Source organism: Macrotis lagotis, chromosome 2 (genome assembly GCF_037893015.1).
Source record: "Macrotis lagotis isolate mMagLag1 chromosome 2, bilby.v1.9.chrom.fasta, whole genome shotgun sequence".
Lineage (NCBI taxonomy): Eukaryota > Metazoa > Chordata > Mammalia > Peramelemorphia > Peramelidae > Macrotis > Macrotis lagotis.
In genome coordinates this window covers 321,289,101-321,308,410 of record NC_133659.1, presented here as the reverse complement: position 1 = coordinate 321,308,410, position 19,310 = coordinate 321,289,101, and the positions used below count along the sequence as shown (strand labels likewise).

At 39.4% G+C, this 19,310-nt stretch overlaps 1 protein-coding gene across 1 annotated transcript in view; it reads left to right on the top strand.

The window, feature by feature from the left end:
* Positions 1 to 19,310, top strand: part of PAH (phenylalanine hydroxylase) — a 73,304-nt gene that overhangs the window by 19,109 nt on the left and 34,885 nt on the right. Inside the window, exon 4 of the mRNA XM_074226720.1 lies at positions 11,740 to 11,828. Within this exon, the coding sequence (XP_074082821.1) occupies positions 11,740 to 11,828 (89 nt within the window). The remainder of the gene's footprint in view (positions 1 to 11,739; positions 11,829 to 19,310) is intronic.

Sequence of the window (19,310 nt, the reverse complement as noted above, 5' to 3'; positions counted from 1 at the left end):
TCTTAGTTCTGCTTTCTGGAGTCTATTACAGTAAGGTTTAGTTAAGGTTCTGGTACATAACCCTTCAAATGCCTGAAGGTAGCTATCATGTTCCCCCTAATTTTTTTTCTAAAATCCTCATTCTTTCAGCTTGTTCTCATTCAGAATAAATTTGAGGTGCTTCACCATTCTAGTTGCTTTTTTCTGGACATTCTCCAAAAGGAATATAATAGAGATAAAATGTAAAGCCACAGAACAATAAAATAGCTAGTATTTCTATAACTGTAACATTTTCAAAAACACTTCGCAAATAAGGAAGGTACAATGCTATTATTATCATCTCCCATTTTACAGTTGAAAAAACTGAGGCCAAAAAGAGATTGAGGGGGGCAACTAGATGGTGCAGTGGATAGAGCACTGGCCCTAGAGTTAGAAGGACCCCAGTTCAAATGCTGCCTGAGATACTTAATAATTACCTAGCTGCGTGAGCTTGGACAAGTCACTTAACCCTATTGCCTAGGAAAAATTAAAAAGCAAAAAACAAAAAAAGAGGTTGAGTGATTTGCCCAGGGTGACAACCTTTAATGTCTGTGACTGAATTTGAACTCAAATCTTTACTCTAGAATCAACACATTGTCTACTATTCCAGACTGTCTCTGGTCAACAGGCTCATAGATTTAAAGTTGGAAAGGACCTTAGAAGTCTAGGTAGTTAACCACTTCACTCCATCTTGTTACAGATTCTAGGGAAAGAACTGACATTTGTAAGGAAGTTTGAGGTTTGTCAAACACTTAGCATGGCCATTTTCCATGGTACCCTAACAAGAACACACACACACACACACACACACACACACACACACACACACACACACACAGAGTCTATTTTATAGACTTTGTAGGCCACTAACTCCCTCAGATCTTTTTCTAGGAACTATTGCCTAGACATGTTACCTATCCAATATGGACCTTTTGGATTTTTGCCACTCAAGCACATGTCTGGCAAGTAGTAGGCACTATAAATGGTGATGGTTGATTTGTATCAACCCTCTCATTTCACAGATGAGGAAACTGAAGCCCAAATGGTTTAAATTACTTACCCAACTGCCTTCTGTGGGGGTGGGGTGGGGAAAGTGAAGTGAGATTAGGGGGGGAAATTGTAAAATTCAAAATAAATAAATAATTTTTTAAAAAAAAATGAATTACCCAATGTCAAATAGTAAATGAAAGTAAAGGAATTTGAACTCAGGTCTTGTGACTCCCAGCCACTCACTCTTTCCAAAGTTCCATGCTGATCTCTAGATCATATAGGACATACATCTAGACCACTGTGTTACCTAACCTAAACCAGATAAAAATGCATTTGGTAAATATTTAGCAAAATGAATAAAAATATTATGTTGTTATTCCCTTGTGTCCCTATTTGGGGGTTTCTTAGCAAAGACACTGGAGTGGTTGGTTGCTTCCTTCCCACATTGTAGGAATGACATTCATAGGTTGGAGAATGTCCAGAAAAAAGCAACTAGAATGGTTCTTCTCTGAGGCAAACAGAAATTGCACAGGGCCACAAAGCTAGTGAGTGTCTGAGGCTGAATTTGAACTCATGAAAATGAATCTTTTAGATTCACCGTAGACCTAACATTCTATCCACCGAACTCCCTAGATGCTTTCAAAATACTATAAAACATAGGCATTATAATATGTTGTTTTCTCAGGCATTCTTCCGTAAGATCAGTTTCTGTTTGAATTTGATTCCTCTGCTTTAGATGACCCATAGAACCTAAGACCAGTCTCAGTATAGATTACTATGATGGCGGCAGGTCCACTCTACTCAAGCCATATCCAAAATGCTATGGTCACTTCCGGGCACCATGTTTTAGAAAGACCTTTAACAAATTGGAGAGCAACCAGAATAGGGATAGTACAAGAAAGACTACCCTGTGGGACCAGCTGAAGTACCCAGGAGATCTTGAGTTGGAGGAACAAAGAAGATAAAGGGATTCCTCCAAGGTCATTAGATCATAAGTGGCCATATCAGCATTTTGAACCCAAGTTCTGTGACTACAAATCTCTTTCCACTATGATGCATTTCCTTCAAGTCACATGAATGGTATTCTTTGGCTATATGCCTCCCTATAGTTCTCCTTTCTGTCTCATTAAAAAAACAATTCTTAGGGGCAGCTAGGTTGCTCAGTGGATAGAGCACTGGTCCTGGAGTCAGGAGTATCTGAGTTCAAATCCAGCCTCAGACACTTAATAATTACCTAGCTGTGTGGTCTTGGGCAAGCCACTTAACCCCATTGCTTTGCAAAAAACCCCCCAATTCTTGTGATTTTCACATTCTCATTTCTTTTTAATAATAATAGCTTTTTTAAAAAAAATATAACTCCTATCAAGCTTGGTGCTGAACACTTCACAATTATTATTTTATTTGATTCTCGCAACAATTCTGGCAGGGAGGTATGATTATTATTATTATCATTCTCATTTTCCATTGAAGAAACTGAGGCAAAGAGAAATTTCGTGATTTTTCTCAGGGCCACACAACTATTAATTGTCTGAGGCTGAATTGGAATTCAAGTTTTACTAAGTCCAGGGCCAGTGCTCCATTTGTGTGTGTGCCCCCTCCCCAGAAGACTACAGTCAGATAGAGTAATAATGACCATGATGATGATATAATGACAATGGAGACAATAATAACTAAAAAAGATAATTTTTATAAAATACTTCAAGGTTTGAGAATTGCTTTACACATGCAGTCTTATTTGATCTACTCCTATTTCACCAGAAAGGAAACTGAGTTATATAGAGCTTGGATGACTTTCCCAAGATCATCCAGCTACATAGAGGCAAAACTGGCATTAATTTTCTAATTCTTATATTTCCTTCTTTTTATTATTCCATGTTCCTTGTTGCTTATAAATACTGTCACAAAATATTTGGGCTCTCAGACTCCTAAATGACAGCCGCTTAATTATTTTTTGTGTACATGGAACAAAATGAAGTTGTGTTTTCTAAGCTCCCTCAGGAGTTTAAACAACAATGGAGAAGCCACCCAGTGGACCAGTCTGCCCCTTGGGGACTGGAGCGAGTCTGGCTCGATCTACACAATGATGCCCTTCATGATGGTTTTGGGAGGCCCATTGACTCAGAGGAGACATCCAGGAGCCCCGGGTAGAGAGAATTAAAATATTATTCTATTTCAGGCCAACGAAATGAAGGATTTATTGCTATTCCTGAGACAGGCTAGAGGCAAAGGTTATGGAGTTGTTGGGGCCAGGGGAGAGGGTATAAGGGGTGGGTCAGCTAGGGCTATTGGGGACTGGTTAGAATGCAACCAACTTGGACCTTGATCTGCTCTAGATTTAATAAGCCTGAAGGTGACCTTGATTACAAATGCATTTTACCACTTTGTACAAACTCAGAAAGATTGGTATTTTGGGGGACATTGGACATAAATACTCCCAGATAACCCTACATGAATGAGACCGAAAAGTGACTGTCCAGGGCCAACCTCTAAAGAAATGCCTTTGCTCCTCTCAGTGCCAAATCAATATTTATTAATTATCAGCCCGCCTGGGCCCTTTGTTACTTTACAGAGACCCCTCTGTTGCCTGAGCCTGGGGTGGTCACTCATTAACTCGGGAGTAGGGAGCCAGCCAGGCTGGGGAATCAGGCCTAGGGAAGACCTATGGACCAAGAGGCCATTAAAAAAATCATTAATGAGCTAATTTAATTTGATGAGCTAATTTTTCTTTTTTTTAAAAGCAGTTGCCTAGTAAGTTCCTGGAGTCAGTCTCAATAGCAGCGTTAAGACTGAGAGAGAAAGAGGACTTAATCCCTTAGGACAAGGGGGGGAATTTGGACACCCAATTGGAAAATGGACAAAATGTTAAAAATTCCACCATCCCCTCTTGTCCCAGAAAAACTATCAGGGTATGACTTGCCTTAAGCCCTAGAGAACCTCAGGTTCAAACTGTCCCCTTTTATTGTGGGGCCAGCCTCAGGTAAAATTGCAAAGCTGAATGGGAAAGGTCCAGTTTGGAAATCTAGAGTTCTGAGTTCTCTGGTATCCAACCTTCTTCTAAGCCTCATTTTCTTTATATGTCGAATGAATAAAATTATGTCTGCTTCTCTTACAGGCCTAGATTGAAGCTCAAGTGAGATTATAGAAGTCAAAGGGCTTAAAAACTATAAAATATAAGTAAAATATATAAGTTTTTATTATTGAAATTGTGTTGTTTTAGTTTTGGTCAATATTTGTGATTTTATTGGTTTAATTGGTTGAGTAACACATCCATGATTCCCCAGATTGTATGTTTTAGAGGCAGAATTTGAACCAAGTCTTTCTAAATTCCAAGGTCTCTCATTTATTTATGAAGCCTTGCTTCCTCTCTTGTCTTTGGTACATTCCTTTAATACTCTGTCTATAGAGTTCAGTACCCATATTTTGCCCAGGATCTTCAACTTCCATGTCCCAGGTGAGGATAACATTTTAATTCTCTCTATCAGAGACTCCTGGATGTGTCCTCTGAGTCAATGGGCCTCCCAAAACCATCATGAGGGATATCTTGTATAGACTAGGTGAGACCCTCTCCATTCTCTGGGGTGTGTGGGGGGGGAGATTGGCCTACTAGGAGACTTCTCCATTGTTGTTTAAACTCCACAGGATGCTTGGATAACACAATTTCCTTTTGTCCCACATTCATAAAAAAATAGCTAAGTCATTGCCATTTAAAGAGACTCTGAGGTCTTATTGATATAACTATAGAGCAGCAAGGAACAAGGGGTGATGGAGAGAAGATAACAGAAAGAATTGGGTCTTAATGCCAATTTTGTTATTAGGTGGCCTGTGTAACCTTGGGGAAGTCATTTCAGCTCTATTTATCTCATTTTCCTCAAGACTCCATATGGAGTTTTCTTAGCAAAGATCCTGGAATGGTTTGCCATTTCCTTCTCCAGATTATTTTTTCTGATGAAGAAACTAAACTAACACTATTAAATGACTTGTCCAAGATCACAAAGCTATTATCTGAGACTGAATCTGAGCTCAGGAAGATGAGTTTCCCTGACTCCCGGTTTGACAATCTATCCACTTAGTTGTCTTCATTTGTCCAACAAGTAGTTCAAATAAGATCGCCTATCTAAAGGAGTCTACAAATATTAAAAAGATTATATAAAAACTAACCTTTTATTATAGTGATTATTGTCATCATTAACACCATCATCATCACTATCACCATCATCACCAACCACATCATCACATCACCATCGTCACCACCATCACCACCATCACCATCATCACCATCCACATCATCACATCACCATCGTCACCACCATCACCACCATCACCATCATCACCATCCACATCATCACATCACCATCGTCACCACCATCACCACCATCACCATCATCACCATCATCATCATGCCAACCCTCTAGCTCTGACTGGACTCTTATGTACATGGGTGGCACAAATAGTATTCCGTGCTTACAACTTCTCAATCCAAATTTACCTGGTCGGTGAAGCCTTTGCTCAAAGCCCTGTTCTCTAAGTTGACAGCTTGTTAATTAAAAAAAAAAAACAAAGAAGAAACTAGCCTGATACTGATTAAAATGGAAAAGATTAACCCCCCAGGACTTATTCCATCCCATGTAATGGGAATTTTAAGAGGCACTGTTTGAACCCACAGCCATAAACTTAGAAATAATATCTCTAGAATAGAATAGCTAAGTCGGGCAATGAATAGAGAGCCAGACTCAGAGTTAGGAAGACATCTTCCTGGCTTCAGATAGCTGTATGACCCTGCATAAATCATTTTACCCTATTTGCCTCAGTGTCCACATCTGTAAAATTAGCTGAGGAAGAAAATGGAAAACTCCTCCAGTATCTCTGCCAAGAAAACCTCAAATGGGTCATCAAGAATTGGACCAGACTGAAATGACTGAGCATCAACTTTGTTGTGATATGACAAAATGTTCCCAGCATGGTGTTAAGAAGGAAAAGAAACAAAATGTTTTAATCCCTGTGGCCCAGAATTCATTTTGTGGTTCTTTTCTTATTTTAAATTCTCTCTGTTTTTGAAAGTTAATCAAGGGGCATTTATTAGGCACCTACTCTGTCCATGGGACTCTGCCTTGTGTAGAGGAAAGAAATACAAATGTGCCCTCAATGAGCTTACTTTTTCCATGGTCAGAACACAATGAAATATCACAGGTTCACAAAGGCCCTCTATTATCCCTCTTTCCCTTTCTCAGGATGCAGCATTGCTCTCTAAAATTGAGAGTAATAACAGTAAAAACAATGTCAATAATGATACTAATAACAACCACATTTATATAGGACTTCAAAGCTTCACCATCACAATTTGCTAACTTCTTCACAGCAAGTCTGAGTGATAGGATCTACAGGTAGCATTATCCCCATCTGACAGATTTGGAAACAGATTCAGAGCAGTCAAATCTTTTATCTAGGGTCACCCAGCTGGTATTAGAAGTGACATTGGAATCCAGGTCTCTCCTGATTTAAAATTCCATTCTAACACCCTTGGATAAAATGATGACAAAAGTACCTTCCAGCTCTAAAGTATATCCTGTGATTTCTAAGTACATATACATCTGGATTTTCATTCAATAATTTTGGTCTCATTTTTTTCCATCCCCCCCCCCTATCTTTTTTCTTTCTTCTGCCTCCATCTAGTGGTCTTTTAAGGAATAACAAATAGGCCACTAAAATGGGTTATTGGACAATTTTTTCCCTACTTTTTTCATTTATGTATTTAGAGCTGAAAGGAGACTCCTTTGCCATATAAGTAGACTCTCTCTTTTAGAGATGAGTAAACTGAGGCTCAGGGACATTAAATGGACTGCAAAGGCCACACAGGTAGAAAGCATCAGAAGTAGGTTTTTCAAATAAGTATCCAGAGGCAGGGATCTTTCTATGATACTGGGGCTGAATCGTTAATGTCCTTAAAGAATCCTTTTGCCCTTGTTCTATTAACCCTCACCACTGCTATCAAGAGACATTTTCTAAACTCATATACATCAGAGCTGGATGAGGTCTTTGATGTCATTGAGTCTAAACCCTTCATTTTCCAGAGAAGAAAACCGAACCTCAGAAAAGGCACGTGATTTGGTCAAGTTCACAAGATGTTTAATAGTAAAGGTGAAATTGGAATATAATCTAGTTTTGACTTTTGGTTCAGTGACTTTGTCTTTATTAAATGCCTCTTTCCATGTAACAAGCATCTTTTAAATGGCACCTGTTTCTTAGTCACCCTATTGGGGGCTGGGATACACAGGAAAAAGGCAATCTCTGCCTTTATATCAAGGGATCTGTCAAGGCAGCAAAGACTAAATGTCAGAAAACCTGTTTTCCTATCCTGCTCTAAAACAGGGGGCAGGTAAGTAGTGCAGGGAGATAGAGTCCCAAACCTGGAGTCAGGGAGTCCTGAGTTCAAAGACATTAGCTATATGATGCTGAGTAAGTGCACTTTGGATCATGTCTCTCCTTCAATAAACTCCATCACATTCCCTTCAGCATTTAATATAAAATGGTTTCTTATTCCAAGGTCTTCCTAACCTTCTTAGTTCTTCTATACCATATTTCCTTCCATGATCTCTATAGTCCAGTCATATGACCTACCTGCTGCATGACATATCTTCTATCTGCTGACTTTTGTACTGATTGTCTCCTATACATGCCTGCCAAGCTTTACCTCTTGGTCTTGACTCTTAGAAACCCTGACCCTCTTCAGTAGTTAGTTCAAAACCCATCTTCTACCAAAGTCCTCTCCCAGTACCCCCAGTTTCCAGTGCTTTCTTCTCTAAGTTGGACTTCCATTCTTGTATTTGTCTTGAGTCAGGTTATGACATCAGGGGGATGGAGGTGGTGGGGAAGGTGTATACGATTGACAATATCTATATCAAGGCTACCACCTAATCATACCATCCAATTAATCTAATGACTCTGTGTTTACATGTTATCTTTCCATTGAAATAAAATATCTCTGAGGACAGAGGCTTTCCCTTTTTTTGGAGACCCCCAAAGCCTATCAGAGAATTTCTCATATTAATAAATATTTGATGGTTGATTGATGGGTTGAAAGAAGACAATGCACCTTGATGGAAAGCTAACTAGATTTGGAGTCCGAGGTTCTGGGTTCAAATTGCGGCTCTACTACTTTCTACCCATTTGTCCTTGAGCAATTTGTTTGGTCTCTCTGTGCCTCAGTTTCCTTATCTGTACAATGAGGGGTTTGGATTAGATGACCTCTAAATTTCCTTTCAACACTTAATCTTTGATTCTGCATCCTAAACTTAAGTGGAATAGATATGAACAAATAAGGCAGCAAACCAAAAGGTGTTCTATTATAGCCTTGATACTATTGGATGAAGAACCAGGTTCCAGACATGGCCATTATAGACCTTTCCTTCCCCATTCCATTAGTTTTTAAAGCTATAGTATAATTTGTGAAGAACAAAAAGCAAACAAAGATTCCTTAAAACATGGAATTTCCAATCTACCTATATTTAATTTATTATTATTATTAATAATACTTATTTAATCAAACTACCAAAGAATTATTTTATAAAGCTAGAAAAAAATAATAAAATTCAGCTGGAAGAAAAAAAATGATCAAGAATGTCAAGGGAGTCAATGAAGAAAATGTGAAGAAAGTTAGCATAGTAGGTCCAGATCTTAAACCATATTACCAAAAAATCTTTAAAACAATCTGGTCCTGGGAAAGAAATAGAGTGAATGGAACTATCCTCAATATCTAAATATGTCTGAGTTGGACAGAGCACAGAGTACAATCACTTCTTTTCTCTGTGGGTAGTCTACATCCCTTAAAGGCGCCTCAGTTGACCATTGTCTCACACTCAGGTGTGGACTCATACTATATACTAGAGGTCCACAGAAACTCTCAGATCTTTTGTACATAAATTGTCTAGGGCAGGTAGAGGGGTAAAGCACCAGCCCTCGAATCAGGAGGGTTCATTGTCTTGGAAGACTCCCTCTTTCCTTCACTGATACTATGCTTGTGAAATTGCTGTTTTTTAACCTATTAGGACTAGACATTTTTACATATTTTATGCCATCTTTTCAAATTGCGTTCATCATTCTAGTCTGTCAAGGCAATTTTTGGACATTTGCTCTACCACTTAGTATATTACCTGCATATTGGGCATATTATTGCCGCTAGATGGTGCAGTGGGTAGAGTACTGGCCCTAAAGTCAGGAGGACCTGAGTTCAAATCTGCCCTCAGCTGCTTTTTAGCTTGTGACCTTGGGCAAGTCACTGAACTCTGTTTGCCTTGCCATCTCCAGTCATTCTGATTCATATCTGGCCACTAGACCCGGATGGTTATGGAGGAGAAAGTGAGACTAGTGACTTGGTACAGCCCCCCTCACTCAAATCCAATTCACATATATGTCATTGTATCATCTCCCTGATGTCCTGGTCTTCTTCAAAAATGAAGAACAACCAAAAAACCCCCAAGAAACCTCCCAAAACATCGTCCCTTCTGTGTGTTATCTAAAACTTTATCAGCAGAGTATCTATGTTTAACTGAAGTCACTGATAAAAGCAATGGCAGATGTGTGTGGCACTCTACCATAGACTTTCTTTCAAGCTGATGTTGGTTTATTAATGATAGACTACATTTTGAGTCTGGTCACTTAACTGGTTATGAACGTCTTATTTTATTGAGTCAGACTTCACATCTCTATATTTTATAGACAAAGGACATTTGTTTCAAAAAGAAAAAAAACACTCCAGGGTCCTGGAATGTTTCATGCAGGTAGGTGTTGGAGGTGACAGTAGTCAGGGCGATCTAAGTTCAACAAATCAGACTTGTCCAGGACCACACGGCTAGTAAGTGTCCGAGACCAGATTTGAACACAGGTCTGCCTGACTGTGGGCTCAGTGCTTTATCCTCTGCACCGCCTGGCTAGCCGTATTGAAATGCTAGCTATTTATTATTATTATGATTATTACTATTAAATGCAGCAGAGATTTCTGGAAGTTCAGAAGGAGCCAATACACATCCCATATAAGCTTCTTTCACAAGTCATGTGAAAGAGAGAGTTTAAATTGAATTTTCCTTAAATACCTTTGTGATGAACAATTTGTTTCTTCAGAACCATATTTATGCATTTCCCCTCAGGTCCCAAAGGCTACCAATGCTAAGGAATAATCTGTCTTAATTACCTAAGATTGACCACGAGATGGCACCAATGCTCTTGTCTTAGACTCAATGAGGTTTCTCATGATTGAACATGGTATGGGTCAAATGTCCCCTCTGCCATCCATGGCATTTCCCTTTCAACACATATTAATGCAATGATAGCTATTTGTTTGAAGAAGTCACAGCTCCTGCTTCCAGACACCCCAAAGCCTTAATTCAACTGAGCTTGTATGGGCCTATAGCTTTAGATGGCAGGGACCTTTCAATCACAAGGGTCATAGACTCAGAATCAGGATTTAGAGCTGGGGTTAAGGGTAAGAAAGGACATCAGAGATCATATAATCCAAGAATTTCATTTCACAGATGAAGAAATAGAGGCATACAATTTGTTTTTAAATTTTAGTTTATTTTTAATTTATGGAATAAAACTTAAAATTTACTAATAACTTAGTACAATAAAAAGATGATTGCACATGAAGCTGCAACTTTACTATTCACCACTTGCTGTGTCTTTCAAATATACAACAAAATTATCATGTAAATTTCTTTTTTTCTTATTTATTCCCTCCCCAACCTTTGCCTAGTGATGGCTACCATAAGACACAAAAATAAATCTATCTGTCTGTCTGTCCATTCCTCTATATCCATCTATCTATCTATCTATCTATCTATCTATCTATCTATCTATCTATCTATCTATCTATCTGAATACCCATTCATCTATCCATCTATTCATTCATTCAACCATCCAACCATCCGTCTATCCATCTTCCTGTCTGCCTATCTATCTAATGCTAAGATATATACATACATACATATGTGCACATAAATGCAAAAATTATACTGTAATACTTCTATTTATCAGTTCTTTCTCTGGATTTAGAGAACATCATTTAAGCAATTTTTTCAATATATATTTCTTATTTTTAAGCAAATATTAACCATTTCCTGCCTGTTTGATCTTTGAAAAATCACTTTACCAGTCTGGGTCTTAGTTTTCTTCACTATAAAAATAAAGGGGTTGTGTTATATTACCCCAAGATTCCTTCATATTATCTAGCTCTATATTTCAGTTTTCTCCTCTGTAAAATGGGGTTGAACAAAATGGTTTCCAACCTTGGTCTTATTGGCTCCACAGCTGACATCCACTGTGCCAGGATTGCCTCTCTGAGTTTAAATTCTGTCATAGATACTTACTGACCAAATGACCTTAGGGAAGTCACCTAACCTCTCTGACTCTCAGTTTTCCAGTTTGTAATTAGTTTTTTGTAGGAATATTTCACAGTTGCATCATACTATGATGAAGCATCAGAGTGAGACATTAGGAAGGAAATTTTATTATTAGATTAAGAAAAGCATTTAGTAAGGGCAACTGCTTGAAAAAAATAAATTCTAACATGCTATCAAGACCAATATCATACATTTTTTGTAGTGTTCATAGATAGTGGTTATCAGTGTCTGTTTTCATGAATGATTGAATGGAAATAGTTTAAAATCTCCTTTGACTATGCCCTAGTTACTAAAGCCTGGAGACAGGACTGAAAGAAATATTTCCCTTTTTATGTTGCAGTACCATGGTTCCCAAGAACAATCCAAGAACTTGATAGATTTGCCAACCAGATTCTCAGCTACGGGGCCGAACTGGATGCAGATCACCCAGTAAGTTGGGCACTTCCCTCCCTCATTTACCTTCCCTCTCCCTCCCTCATTCATTCCTTCCTCCTTTTCTTCCTTCCCTCCCTCCTTCCTTCCTCCCTCCCTCCCTCCCTTCCTTCCTTCCTTCCTTCCTTCCTTCCTTCCTTCCTTCCTTCCTTCCTTCCTTCCTTCCTTCCTTCCTTCCTTTCTTCCTTCCTCCCTCCTTTCCTTCTTTCTTTTCTTCTTTCCTTCTTTCCAGACTTTATCTTTTTGTGATCCTCTTTCTTCATTTGCAGAATGAGGGGTTCAACTGTCCATCACTATCAAAAACTTTGGGTGCTTGGGAAGATGGGTATCACCAAAAAAGAAAGGGGGTTAATGGACTCTGGAAACCTCAAGTATTTTCCTTTTAAGGAAGAAAGGTCTGGGACCAAATCTTGACTCTACCAGTTACTGCTTCCAAGACTCTTTACCTCTTTGGGTCTTATTTTTCCTACCTCTAAAGGGTTTGGACTCTATGACCTCTAAAGTCCTTTTTCAGACAGAAATCTATAATTAAATGAAATCCAGAAACTCTTATAAGTCTCTAGGAGACAAATCTCCACCAATGAGGAACAGAGAGTTGCCCTGAATATTTTGAGACTTGGGGATGTTTGTGTGTCTATGTGTTGGTTCAAATGAGCCATATGTTTTGTAAATATATTCTTGGCCTATTTGCTGATATATCTATGAGCAAAGGGAATTATTTCAGAATATCAGAGTTGGAGGGGATCTCAGTCAGTCAGCTAGCATTCAAGCCCCCAAGATGTGCTAAGCATGGAAGAGACAAAGATAAAGGAAAGAATCCAACCTTTATCTATCAGGAAACTTTAATTTTAATGAGGGAGATGATGGTACATATTATATAAGTATGTGCAAAATAAATACCGAGTAGTTTGGGGGGGGGAGAGGGCACTAAATGCTGGGAGGAACAAGGAAAAGCTTCATGTGGAATGGGGATTCTTAATCCAGGATCCATGTCAGGGGGTCCATGAGTTTGGCTAGAAAAGGTGACTACTTTATTTTACTAACTTCTGAGGGAAATTTGGCCAGCTAGGTGGTGCTGCAGTGGATAGAACACTGGACCTGGAGTAAGAGTTTGAATCTGGCCTCAGACATTTCTAGCTGTATGACAATAGCCCTTTTTGCCTCAGTTTCCTCATCTATAAAATGAACTTGAGGAGGAAATGGCAAACCACTCCATTATCTTTGCCAAGAAAATTCCAAATGGGCTCACAAAGTCAACCATGACTGAATTGACTTGACAACAAAGTAAAATTTAATACTACCTTCTTATTGTAAAACATTATTCTGAAAAAGAGATTCATCCATTTCACAATGGTTATCCATGGTACAAAAAAAATGTTTAGAATCTTTGATGTGGAAGGTGGGACTTGAGTTATGTTTTCTGTTTGCATTTTTTAAAACATGAAAATAAAACCTTCTTTGTCCTAAATACATCCAGATTCCTTAACATTTACTTAAGCAAGCAAAGGATCATGTTTCTCTTATCCAACAGAGAGAAACAAGTTGAAGAAGGGAAAAATTTCTTATCATCCCTCTAAATAAGTCTAGCAACTCAACCTTTTCATTTATAGTTAGTCTAATGATGAACCCCCAAATGAGGTTTTAGCTCAATGATTGCAGAGGATTCCCCCAACCAAGCTTTCCTAGGATTTCTTATCTCTATCCAGATTTCTCATATATACTCAGAATGCTGTGGGGATCAGAGTTGGTGCAGTAACAGACAAGGGACCAGCATTTATTATGCACCTAAAATACTCTCTGTGCTCACAAAGGCTCAGTCTAAGGGAGTAGACTACTTGAAAACAATTATATACAAATAAGCTATAGTCCAGAGAAAATGGGGGTACTGAACAGAAGGAAGGCATTAGCATTAAAGAGGACTGGGAAAGACATCTTACAGAAGGTCAGACATTAACAGAGACTTGGAGGAAGAAGTCAGAGAAGCCAGGAGGTGGAGATGAAGAAGGGGAGAGCTCTAGATGTGGGGGACAGTCAGAGAAAATGCTGGGAGTTGGGAGTGTGGGGAATAAGTTAGGTCAATGTGTCTTGAGCCAAGTGGCCAATAGGAAGGTTGATGCCTCTTGTGAAAGAAGAATAAATGGAGAAAAACTAAGAGTGAGAACTCATACTAGTCACTGGACATTATGGGTACTTTTTAGCCAAATAAGTCTGCTTTTCAGTTTCACATGAATTTCTTGATGAGGTAGGAAACTATGACCCAATCTAAGCCTTGCCTTGATTACATATCTTGGATAAGTCAATCGATCCATCAATCAATCAATCAGCACTATATATTGAAAACTGCATATTTTTTTAGGTTTTTGCAATGCAAATGGGGTTAAGTGGCTTGCCCAAGACCACACAGGTAATTATTAAGTGTCTGAGGTCGGATTTGAACTCAGGTCCTCCTGACTCCAGGGCTGGTGCTCTATCCACTGTGCCACCTAGCTGCCCCTAAAACTGCATACATTTTAGGGCAAAAGGGACCTTAGAGTTTAACTAATCCAACTCCCCCCCTTCATTTTTATATGAGAAATATGGGGCCCAGAAAGAAGAAGGAACTTGATTATCCAAACTCATTCAGAGCTGATACTCCATTCAATCTTGTTTAAATTCTACCCTCCCTCAGTTTCTTCATATGTCAAAATGAGAGGGTTGAACCTGAAGACTTGTGAAGTCCTTTCCAGCTCGGGGACAATACTTCTATGATATATTGCCTGCATGATCAGTCTGAACCTCAACTCTCATCTGGGCCATCAGGTTCCCAGATCCCCTAATTGCTTTGGATTGCCCCCCATCTTATATTATCCTTTATACACACACACACACACACACACACACACACACACATATCCTTTATAATATCATTCTTCACTTTTTAGGGGGTGAATTGGAGAATTATCAAGGACTCCTAGGCTATATTTTCCTCTGGCTACCTTCATGTTTCCCAGAGAACAGATGTGGTCAGTTGTAAATCTGGTTAGCCTTTTAAAAAAAAAAAAATCTAACTAGCATCTCTCCCTTCTCTGGCCTCTATGGACCATGAATATTTTATTGTTAAAAATAAAATTTATCAGGCACACTGATTCCCCCCAGAAGGAGTAGGCGGCAGGCTCATGGTGTTCCTGTGATTTGTTTAAGTCAAGCCCTGGGAATACGGTCCAAGGACAAGACAAACCCTCTTGCGTATTTCTCAGCATCACAAGAGCCCCTTCACACAAAAGAATGTGACCCCCAGCTATAATGGGTGAGATGGAAATAAACCCTAGCCTGGGAAGTAGGAGTGTTCTTTTAAAAAGGACCCCCTGTTCCAAAATTTGTTGTGTTGAATATGATCTCTTCCCATCCCTATTTTGCCCCCCAACCAACCCCTGAGTCTTGGCAGCTGGAACTGGAGAATGACTTATAATTCATACTGGGGTCTCCAGGTCAGTCACTTGGAGAAGGGTTTGTTCTCTGCATGGTGGGCAAAAGGTTCTCCAAACCTCTCCCTTCCTAATCCAGTGTGAGAAATGAAGTGGAAAGAGAAAAGATTAACTTTCTTCTACCAAATCCTGGTCTGGATATCTAGGGCTTAGGATGGGGGAACTGTGGGAGTGCTTAGAAGGACTCTAGTTGAGACTTTTCAATTTACAGATGAGGAAAATGAGGCCCAGAGAGGATAAATGATTATATCCAAGGGGAAGGTCCTCTGAAAACATTCAACCTTCCTTTCATTATGCCATGGTCTCATAGGATCAGTCAGACACCTTGAGGTTCATTTTATCCAACCCTGATCTGCATGAGATTCAGCTTCTCCTATATTTCCAGTCGGTGGCCATCAGGTCTTTACCAGAAGACCTCTGTCAATTGGGAATCGATGCCTTCTTGTGGGGGCTCATTCCACTTTTGGAGATTCCACTTAGGAAGTTTCATTGGCATCAAGCCTAAATTAGACTCTGTAAACTCTATCCTCAAGGCAACTGGGTAGTACAATGAAGTGTCAATAAGGGACTTGGAATCAGGATGTTCTGGGTTTGAATCTTGCCCCAGATACCTAGTAGCTCCATGAATCTGGACCAGTCATTTAACATTCTGTATGTCAGTTTTTTCACTGAAGTAGAGTGGGGGGGGGGAGAATGATTATAATAGAACCTATCTCACAGGGCTTTTGTGAGGATCAAATGGGTTTACCTACGAAAAGTGTTCTGCAAACCTTAAACGTTATATAAATGCTACCTATGGATAGCATTCCTTGTTCTATACTCTGGAGTCAATCCAAAAAAATTTATTTTGTCTTTTATAGGGGAAGTCCTTTGAATTCTTGAAGAAAGTTGCCATGTCTTTGACCTCTTCCAGAGCCTTCTTCCCATTCTCTCTCTGCTCTCCCCCATTTTCAGTTTCTCCTTCTTTTGGCTAAAAGTTCCTAGTTCTTTCCCTGATCCTCATAACCCGAAGGCCCTTCACAATTCTGATTGCCCTCCTTCGGATAATCTCAAGGTGATCACTGTCCTTCCCAAGTTGACATGTTCTGAACTGACCACAAAACTTCAGGGAAGTGGGACCATCACCTCTGTGTTTTGAATACTGTACTTCTCTTAAATTAGCTGATTAGCCCATTGGTTGCTTCTTATTGAGTCTAATTCCATCAAACCCCTCCCCCCAACCACTCCATGACTCCCTATAATGGTAGTCAAGCTTTCACTATACATATATATGTATACTTTGAATACCTTCAAGCTATCAGTCAATCAATCAACCAATCAACAAACATTTATGATATATCTCCCATCTCAAGTCAAGGTTCTATTATGGTAATTCTGTGGGTACAAAAAAGATGGCAATAAATAAAAGAATAGATTTTGCACACAGAAATACCCTTAAGATAACCCTCATATTCTTAACAATAATAGACATTTCAAGCACTTTATGATGATATTATGGAATTGTGAGGTTTACAAAACTTTTTGCATATATTATCTATTTGAGTTTCCCAGCAATTCTAGGCACCATTGTTCCCATTTTACCATAACTTGATGTCATGGTGTTCTTTGATTATGAAGGGCAACAATCATCAATCAATCAAGAAAAATGCATGCCTAATTCTCTATTTATAATAGCAGAAGTGTCAAACACAAAATCAGCAGGTTCTCCAACACTCCTGAGGGGGGTCTCAACTAGATTAAAACATATTTGGGAAATATTCTCAAACAAGCCAATAATGAATAATGAAATATAAGTATGTGAAATATGAAATATGATAGACTCTAATAATAAATAATAAACATAGATAATATTACACTTTAACACTGTCAGTATGTGGTCCTTAGAGATTCTTATGTACTTATGGCTCATTCATGGTCGCTGTTTCTATTTGTTTGATACCAAAGCACTACCCCATTGTTTGGATACATTAAAATTTGGCCACCATAGCTATGTAGCTAGAGGGGGTACCAATTCATAGACAAAATACTATGGCAGGTCATTAAAAATGAGATAATATTGTTACCTTTCATGAATAAATGTTGCCTCTGGCTATTCTTTGGAGTTTAACTTTGTCCTGGACTAAAGCAGAGTTGGCTAGTTCATATGGGCAATAGAACCCCTGGTCTTGCCATGGTAATAATAGGGTGAGCTAAGAGCATTGGTGCAGTTAGGCGGCACAATGGCTAGAGTACTAGGTCATGAGTCAGGAAGATTCATGTTTTTTGAGTTCAAATCTGGCCTAGATCCTTACTATCTATGTGACACTGAACAAATCATTTAACCCTGTTTGTCTCAGTTTCCTCATCTGTAAAATGAGCTAGAGAGGGAATTGGTCCAGTATGTCTGCCAAGAAAACCCAAAATGGGATCACAGAGAGTTGGATATGATTGAACAACAATAGAAAATATCTATATCCACCTAATAGTACTTCATCCTTATCTTTTTCCTTTTTTTGAAGTTTTTGCAAGGCAATGGGGTTAAGTGGCTTGCCCAAGGCCACACAGCTAGGTAATTATTAAGTGTCTGAGGCTGGATTTGAACTCAGGTCCTCCTGACTCCAGGGCCAGTGCTCTATCCACTGCGCCACCTAGCTGCCCCTATCTTCTTATTTTCAAGACAGGACTGGAGAAGTTTGATTGGTTGTTCAGTTTCCTACATGATAAAATACATGGAATTGTTTGTGATGATTTGATAAAAATGCATGTGATAAACCTTTAGGGTATGTATGTGAGTGTGTGTGTTCAAATCATGTTGCATCTTACTGCAATATGCCTTCCTTCCCCCCTCCTTCCCCCACAATTTATTTTCCTGTCAAAATATACTGAGTTCCATGCTGTGCAGTCCAAATTGCTGCTATTAGTTTAATTGAGATGGCGCAATTACAAATAAATCCCATGCAGTGCCTGCTGAAATTGCCGCTATTAGTTTAAATGGCGACAGGGTAATTAGTCATTCACCAAGTACAGCTAACTCCCTTCTTATTGCAGCCCCTGTGGGTGACAGAAGACCCAGGGTCCCACAGAGGCATAATAGTCATCCTGCTGACCAAAGGAAAGGGAAAGTCAGGTCTAGAGAAGAAATTAAATGGGGGCAAGAGAGCTAGTTTCAGGGATCCGAAGGGCTGCTATGTGGAAGGAACTTACTCAGCTTGGGCCCCGAAGGGCTGAAGTAGGGACAATGAATGGAAATTGTCACAAAGTCCATGTAGACTTGTCCAAAAGACTTGCTAACAATTAAAGCTGTCCCAAAGGAGAATGGGTTGACTCTGGAGCCGGTGGGCTAGGCAGCCACACTTTGGGGGTTGTTGTAGAGGGGCTGGATAGTCTCTGACATTACTCAGATGTCAGGCTGTAATTCTAATTAATCCCACAGAATTACAATAGCACAGACATAAAGGGCCACTGTAAGGGGAGCAGGGGAACTATAGGGGCAATCCTCATCTTTGTCCACTCAGATTCACCTGAAATAGACAGTACATTCTCATAGGATTTAAGACTGGAAGGGATCTCTCAGACATCCAGTTCAACCACTTTCTTTCACGGATGAGGAAACTGAGGCCAAGAGAGGAGAAGTCACTTATCTAGGATCATGTGGGTAGTGAGTGACAGGCGAAATTTGAACCCTAGTCCTTTGTCTATAAATCCATTGTAGTCCTTTCATTGTATGGTGCCACACTGATGTACGATAAATATGGGAAAGGAAGATAAGACAAGAAAAGGGGAAGGGGGAGGAGAAAGGAAGATGAAAGAGAAGGGAAGGGGAAGAGAAGAGAAAAGGAAATAGGAAAGGGAGAAAGGAAGGAAGGGAGAAAAGGAGAAAGAGGGTAAAGGGAAGGAGAAGGAAAGAGAAGGAAAATGGAAGGGAAGGGAAAGGAAGGAAATAGAAGTTGTCAAGAGACCATGTACGCTTATCAGGAAAACCTTCCCAACAATCAGAGCTATCACAAAAGAAGATGAGTTAGCTTGTGAAGTGTTG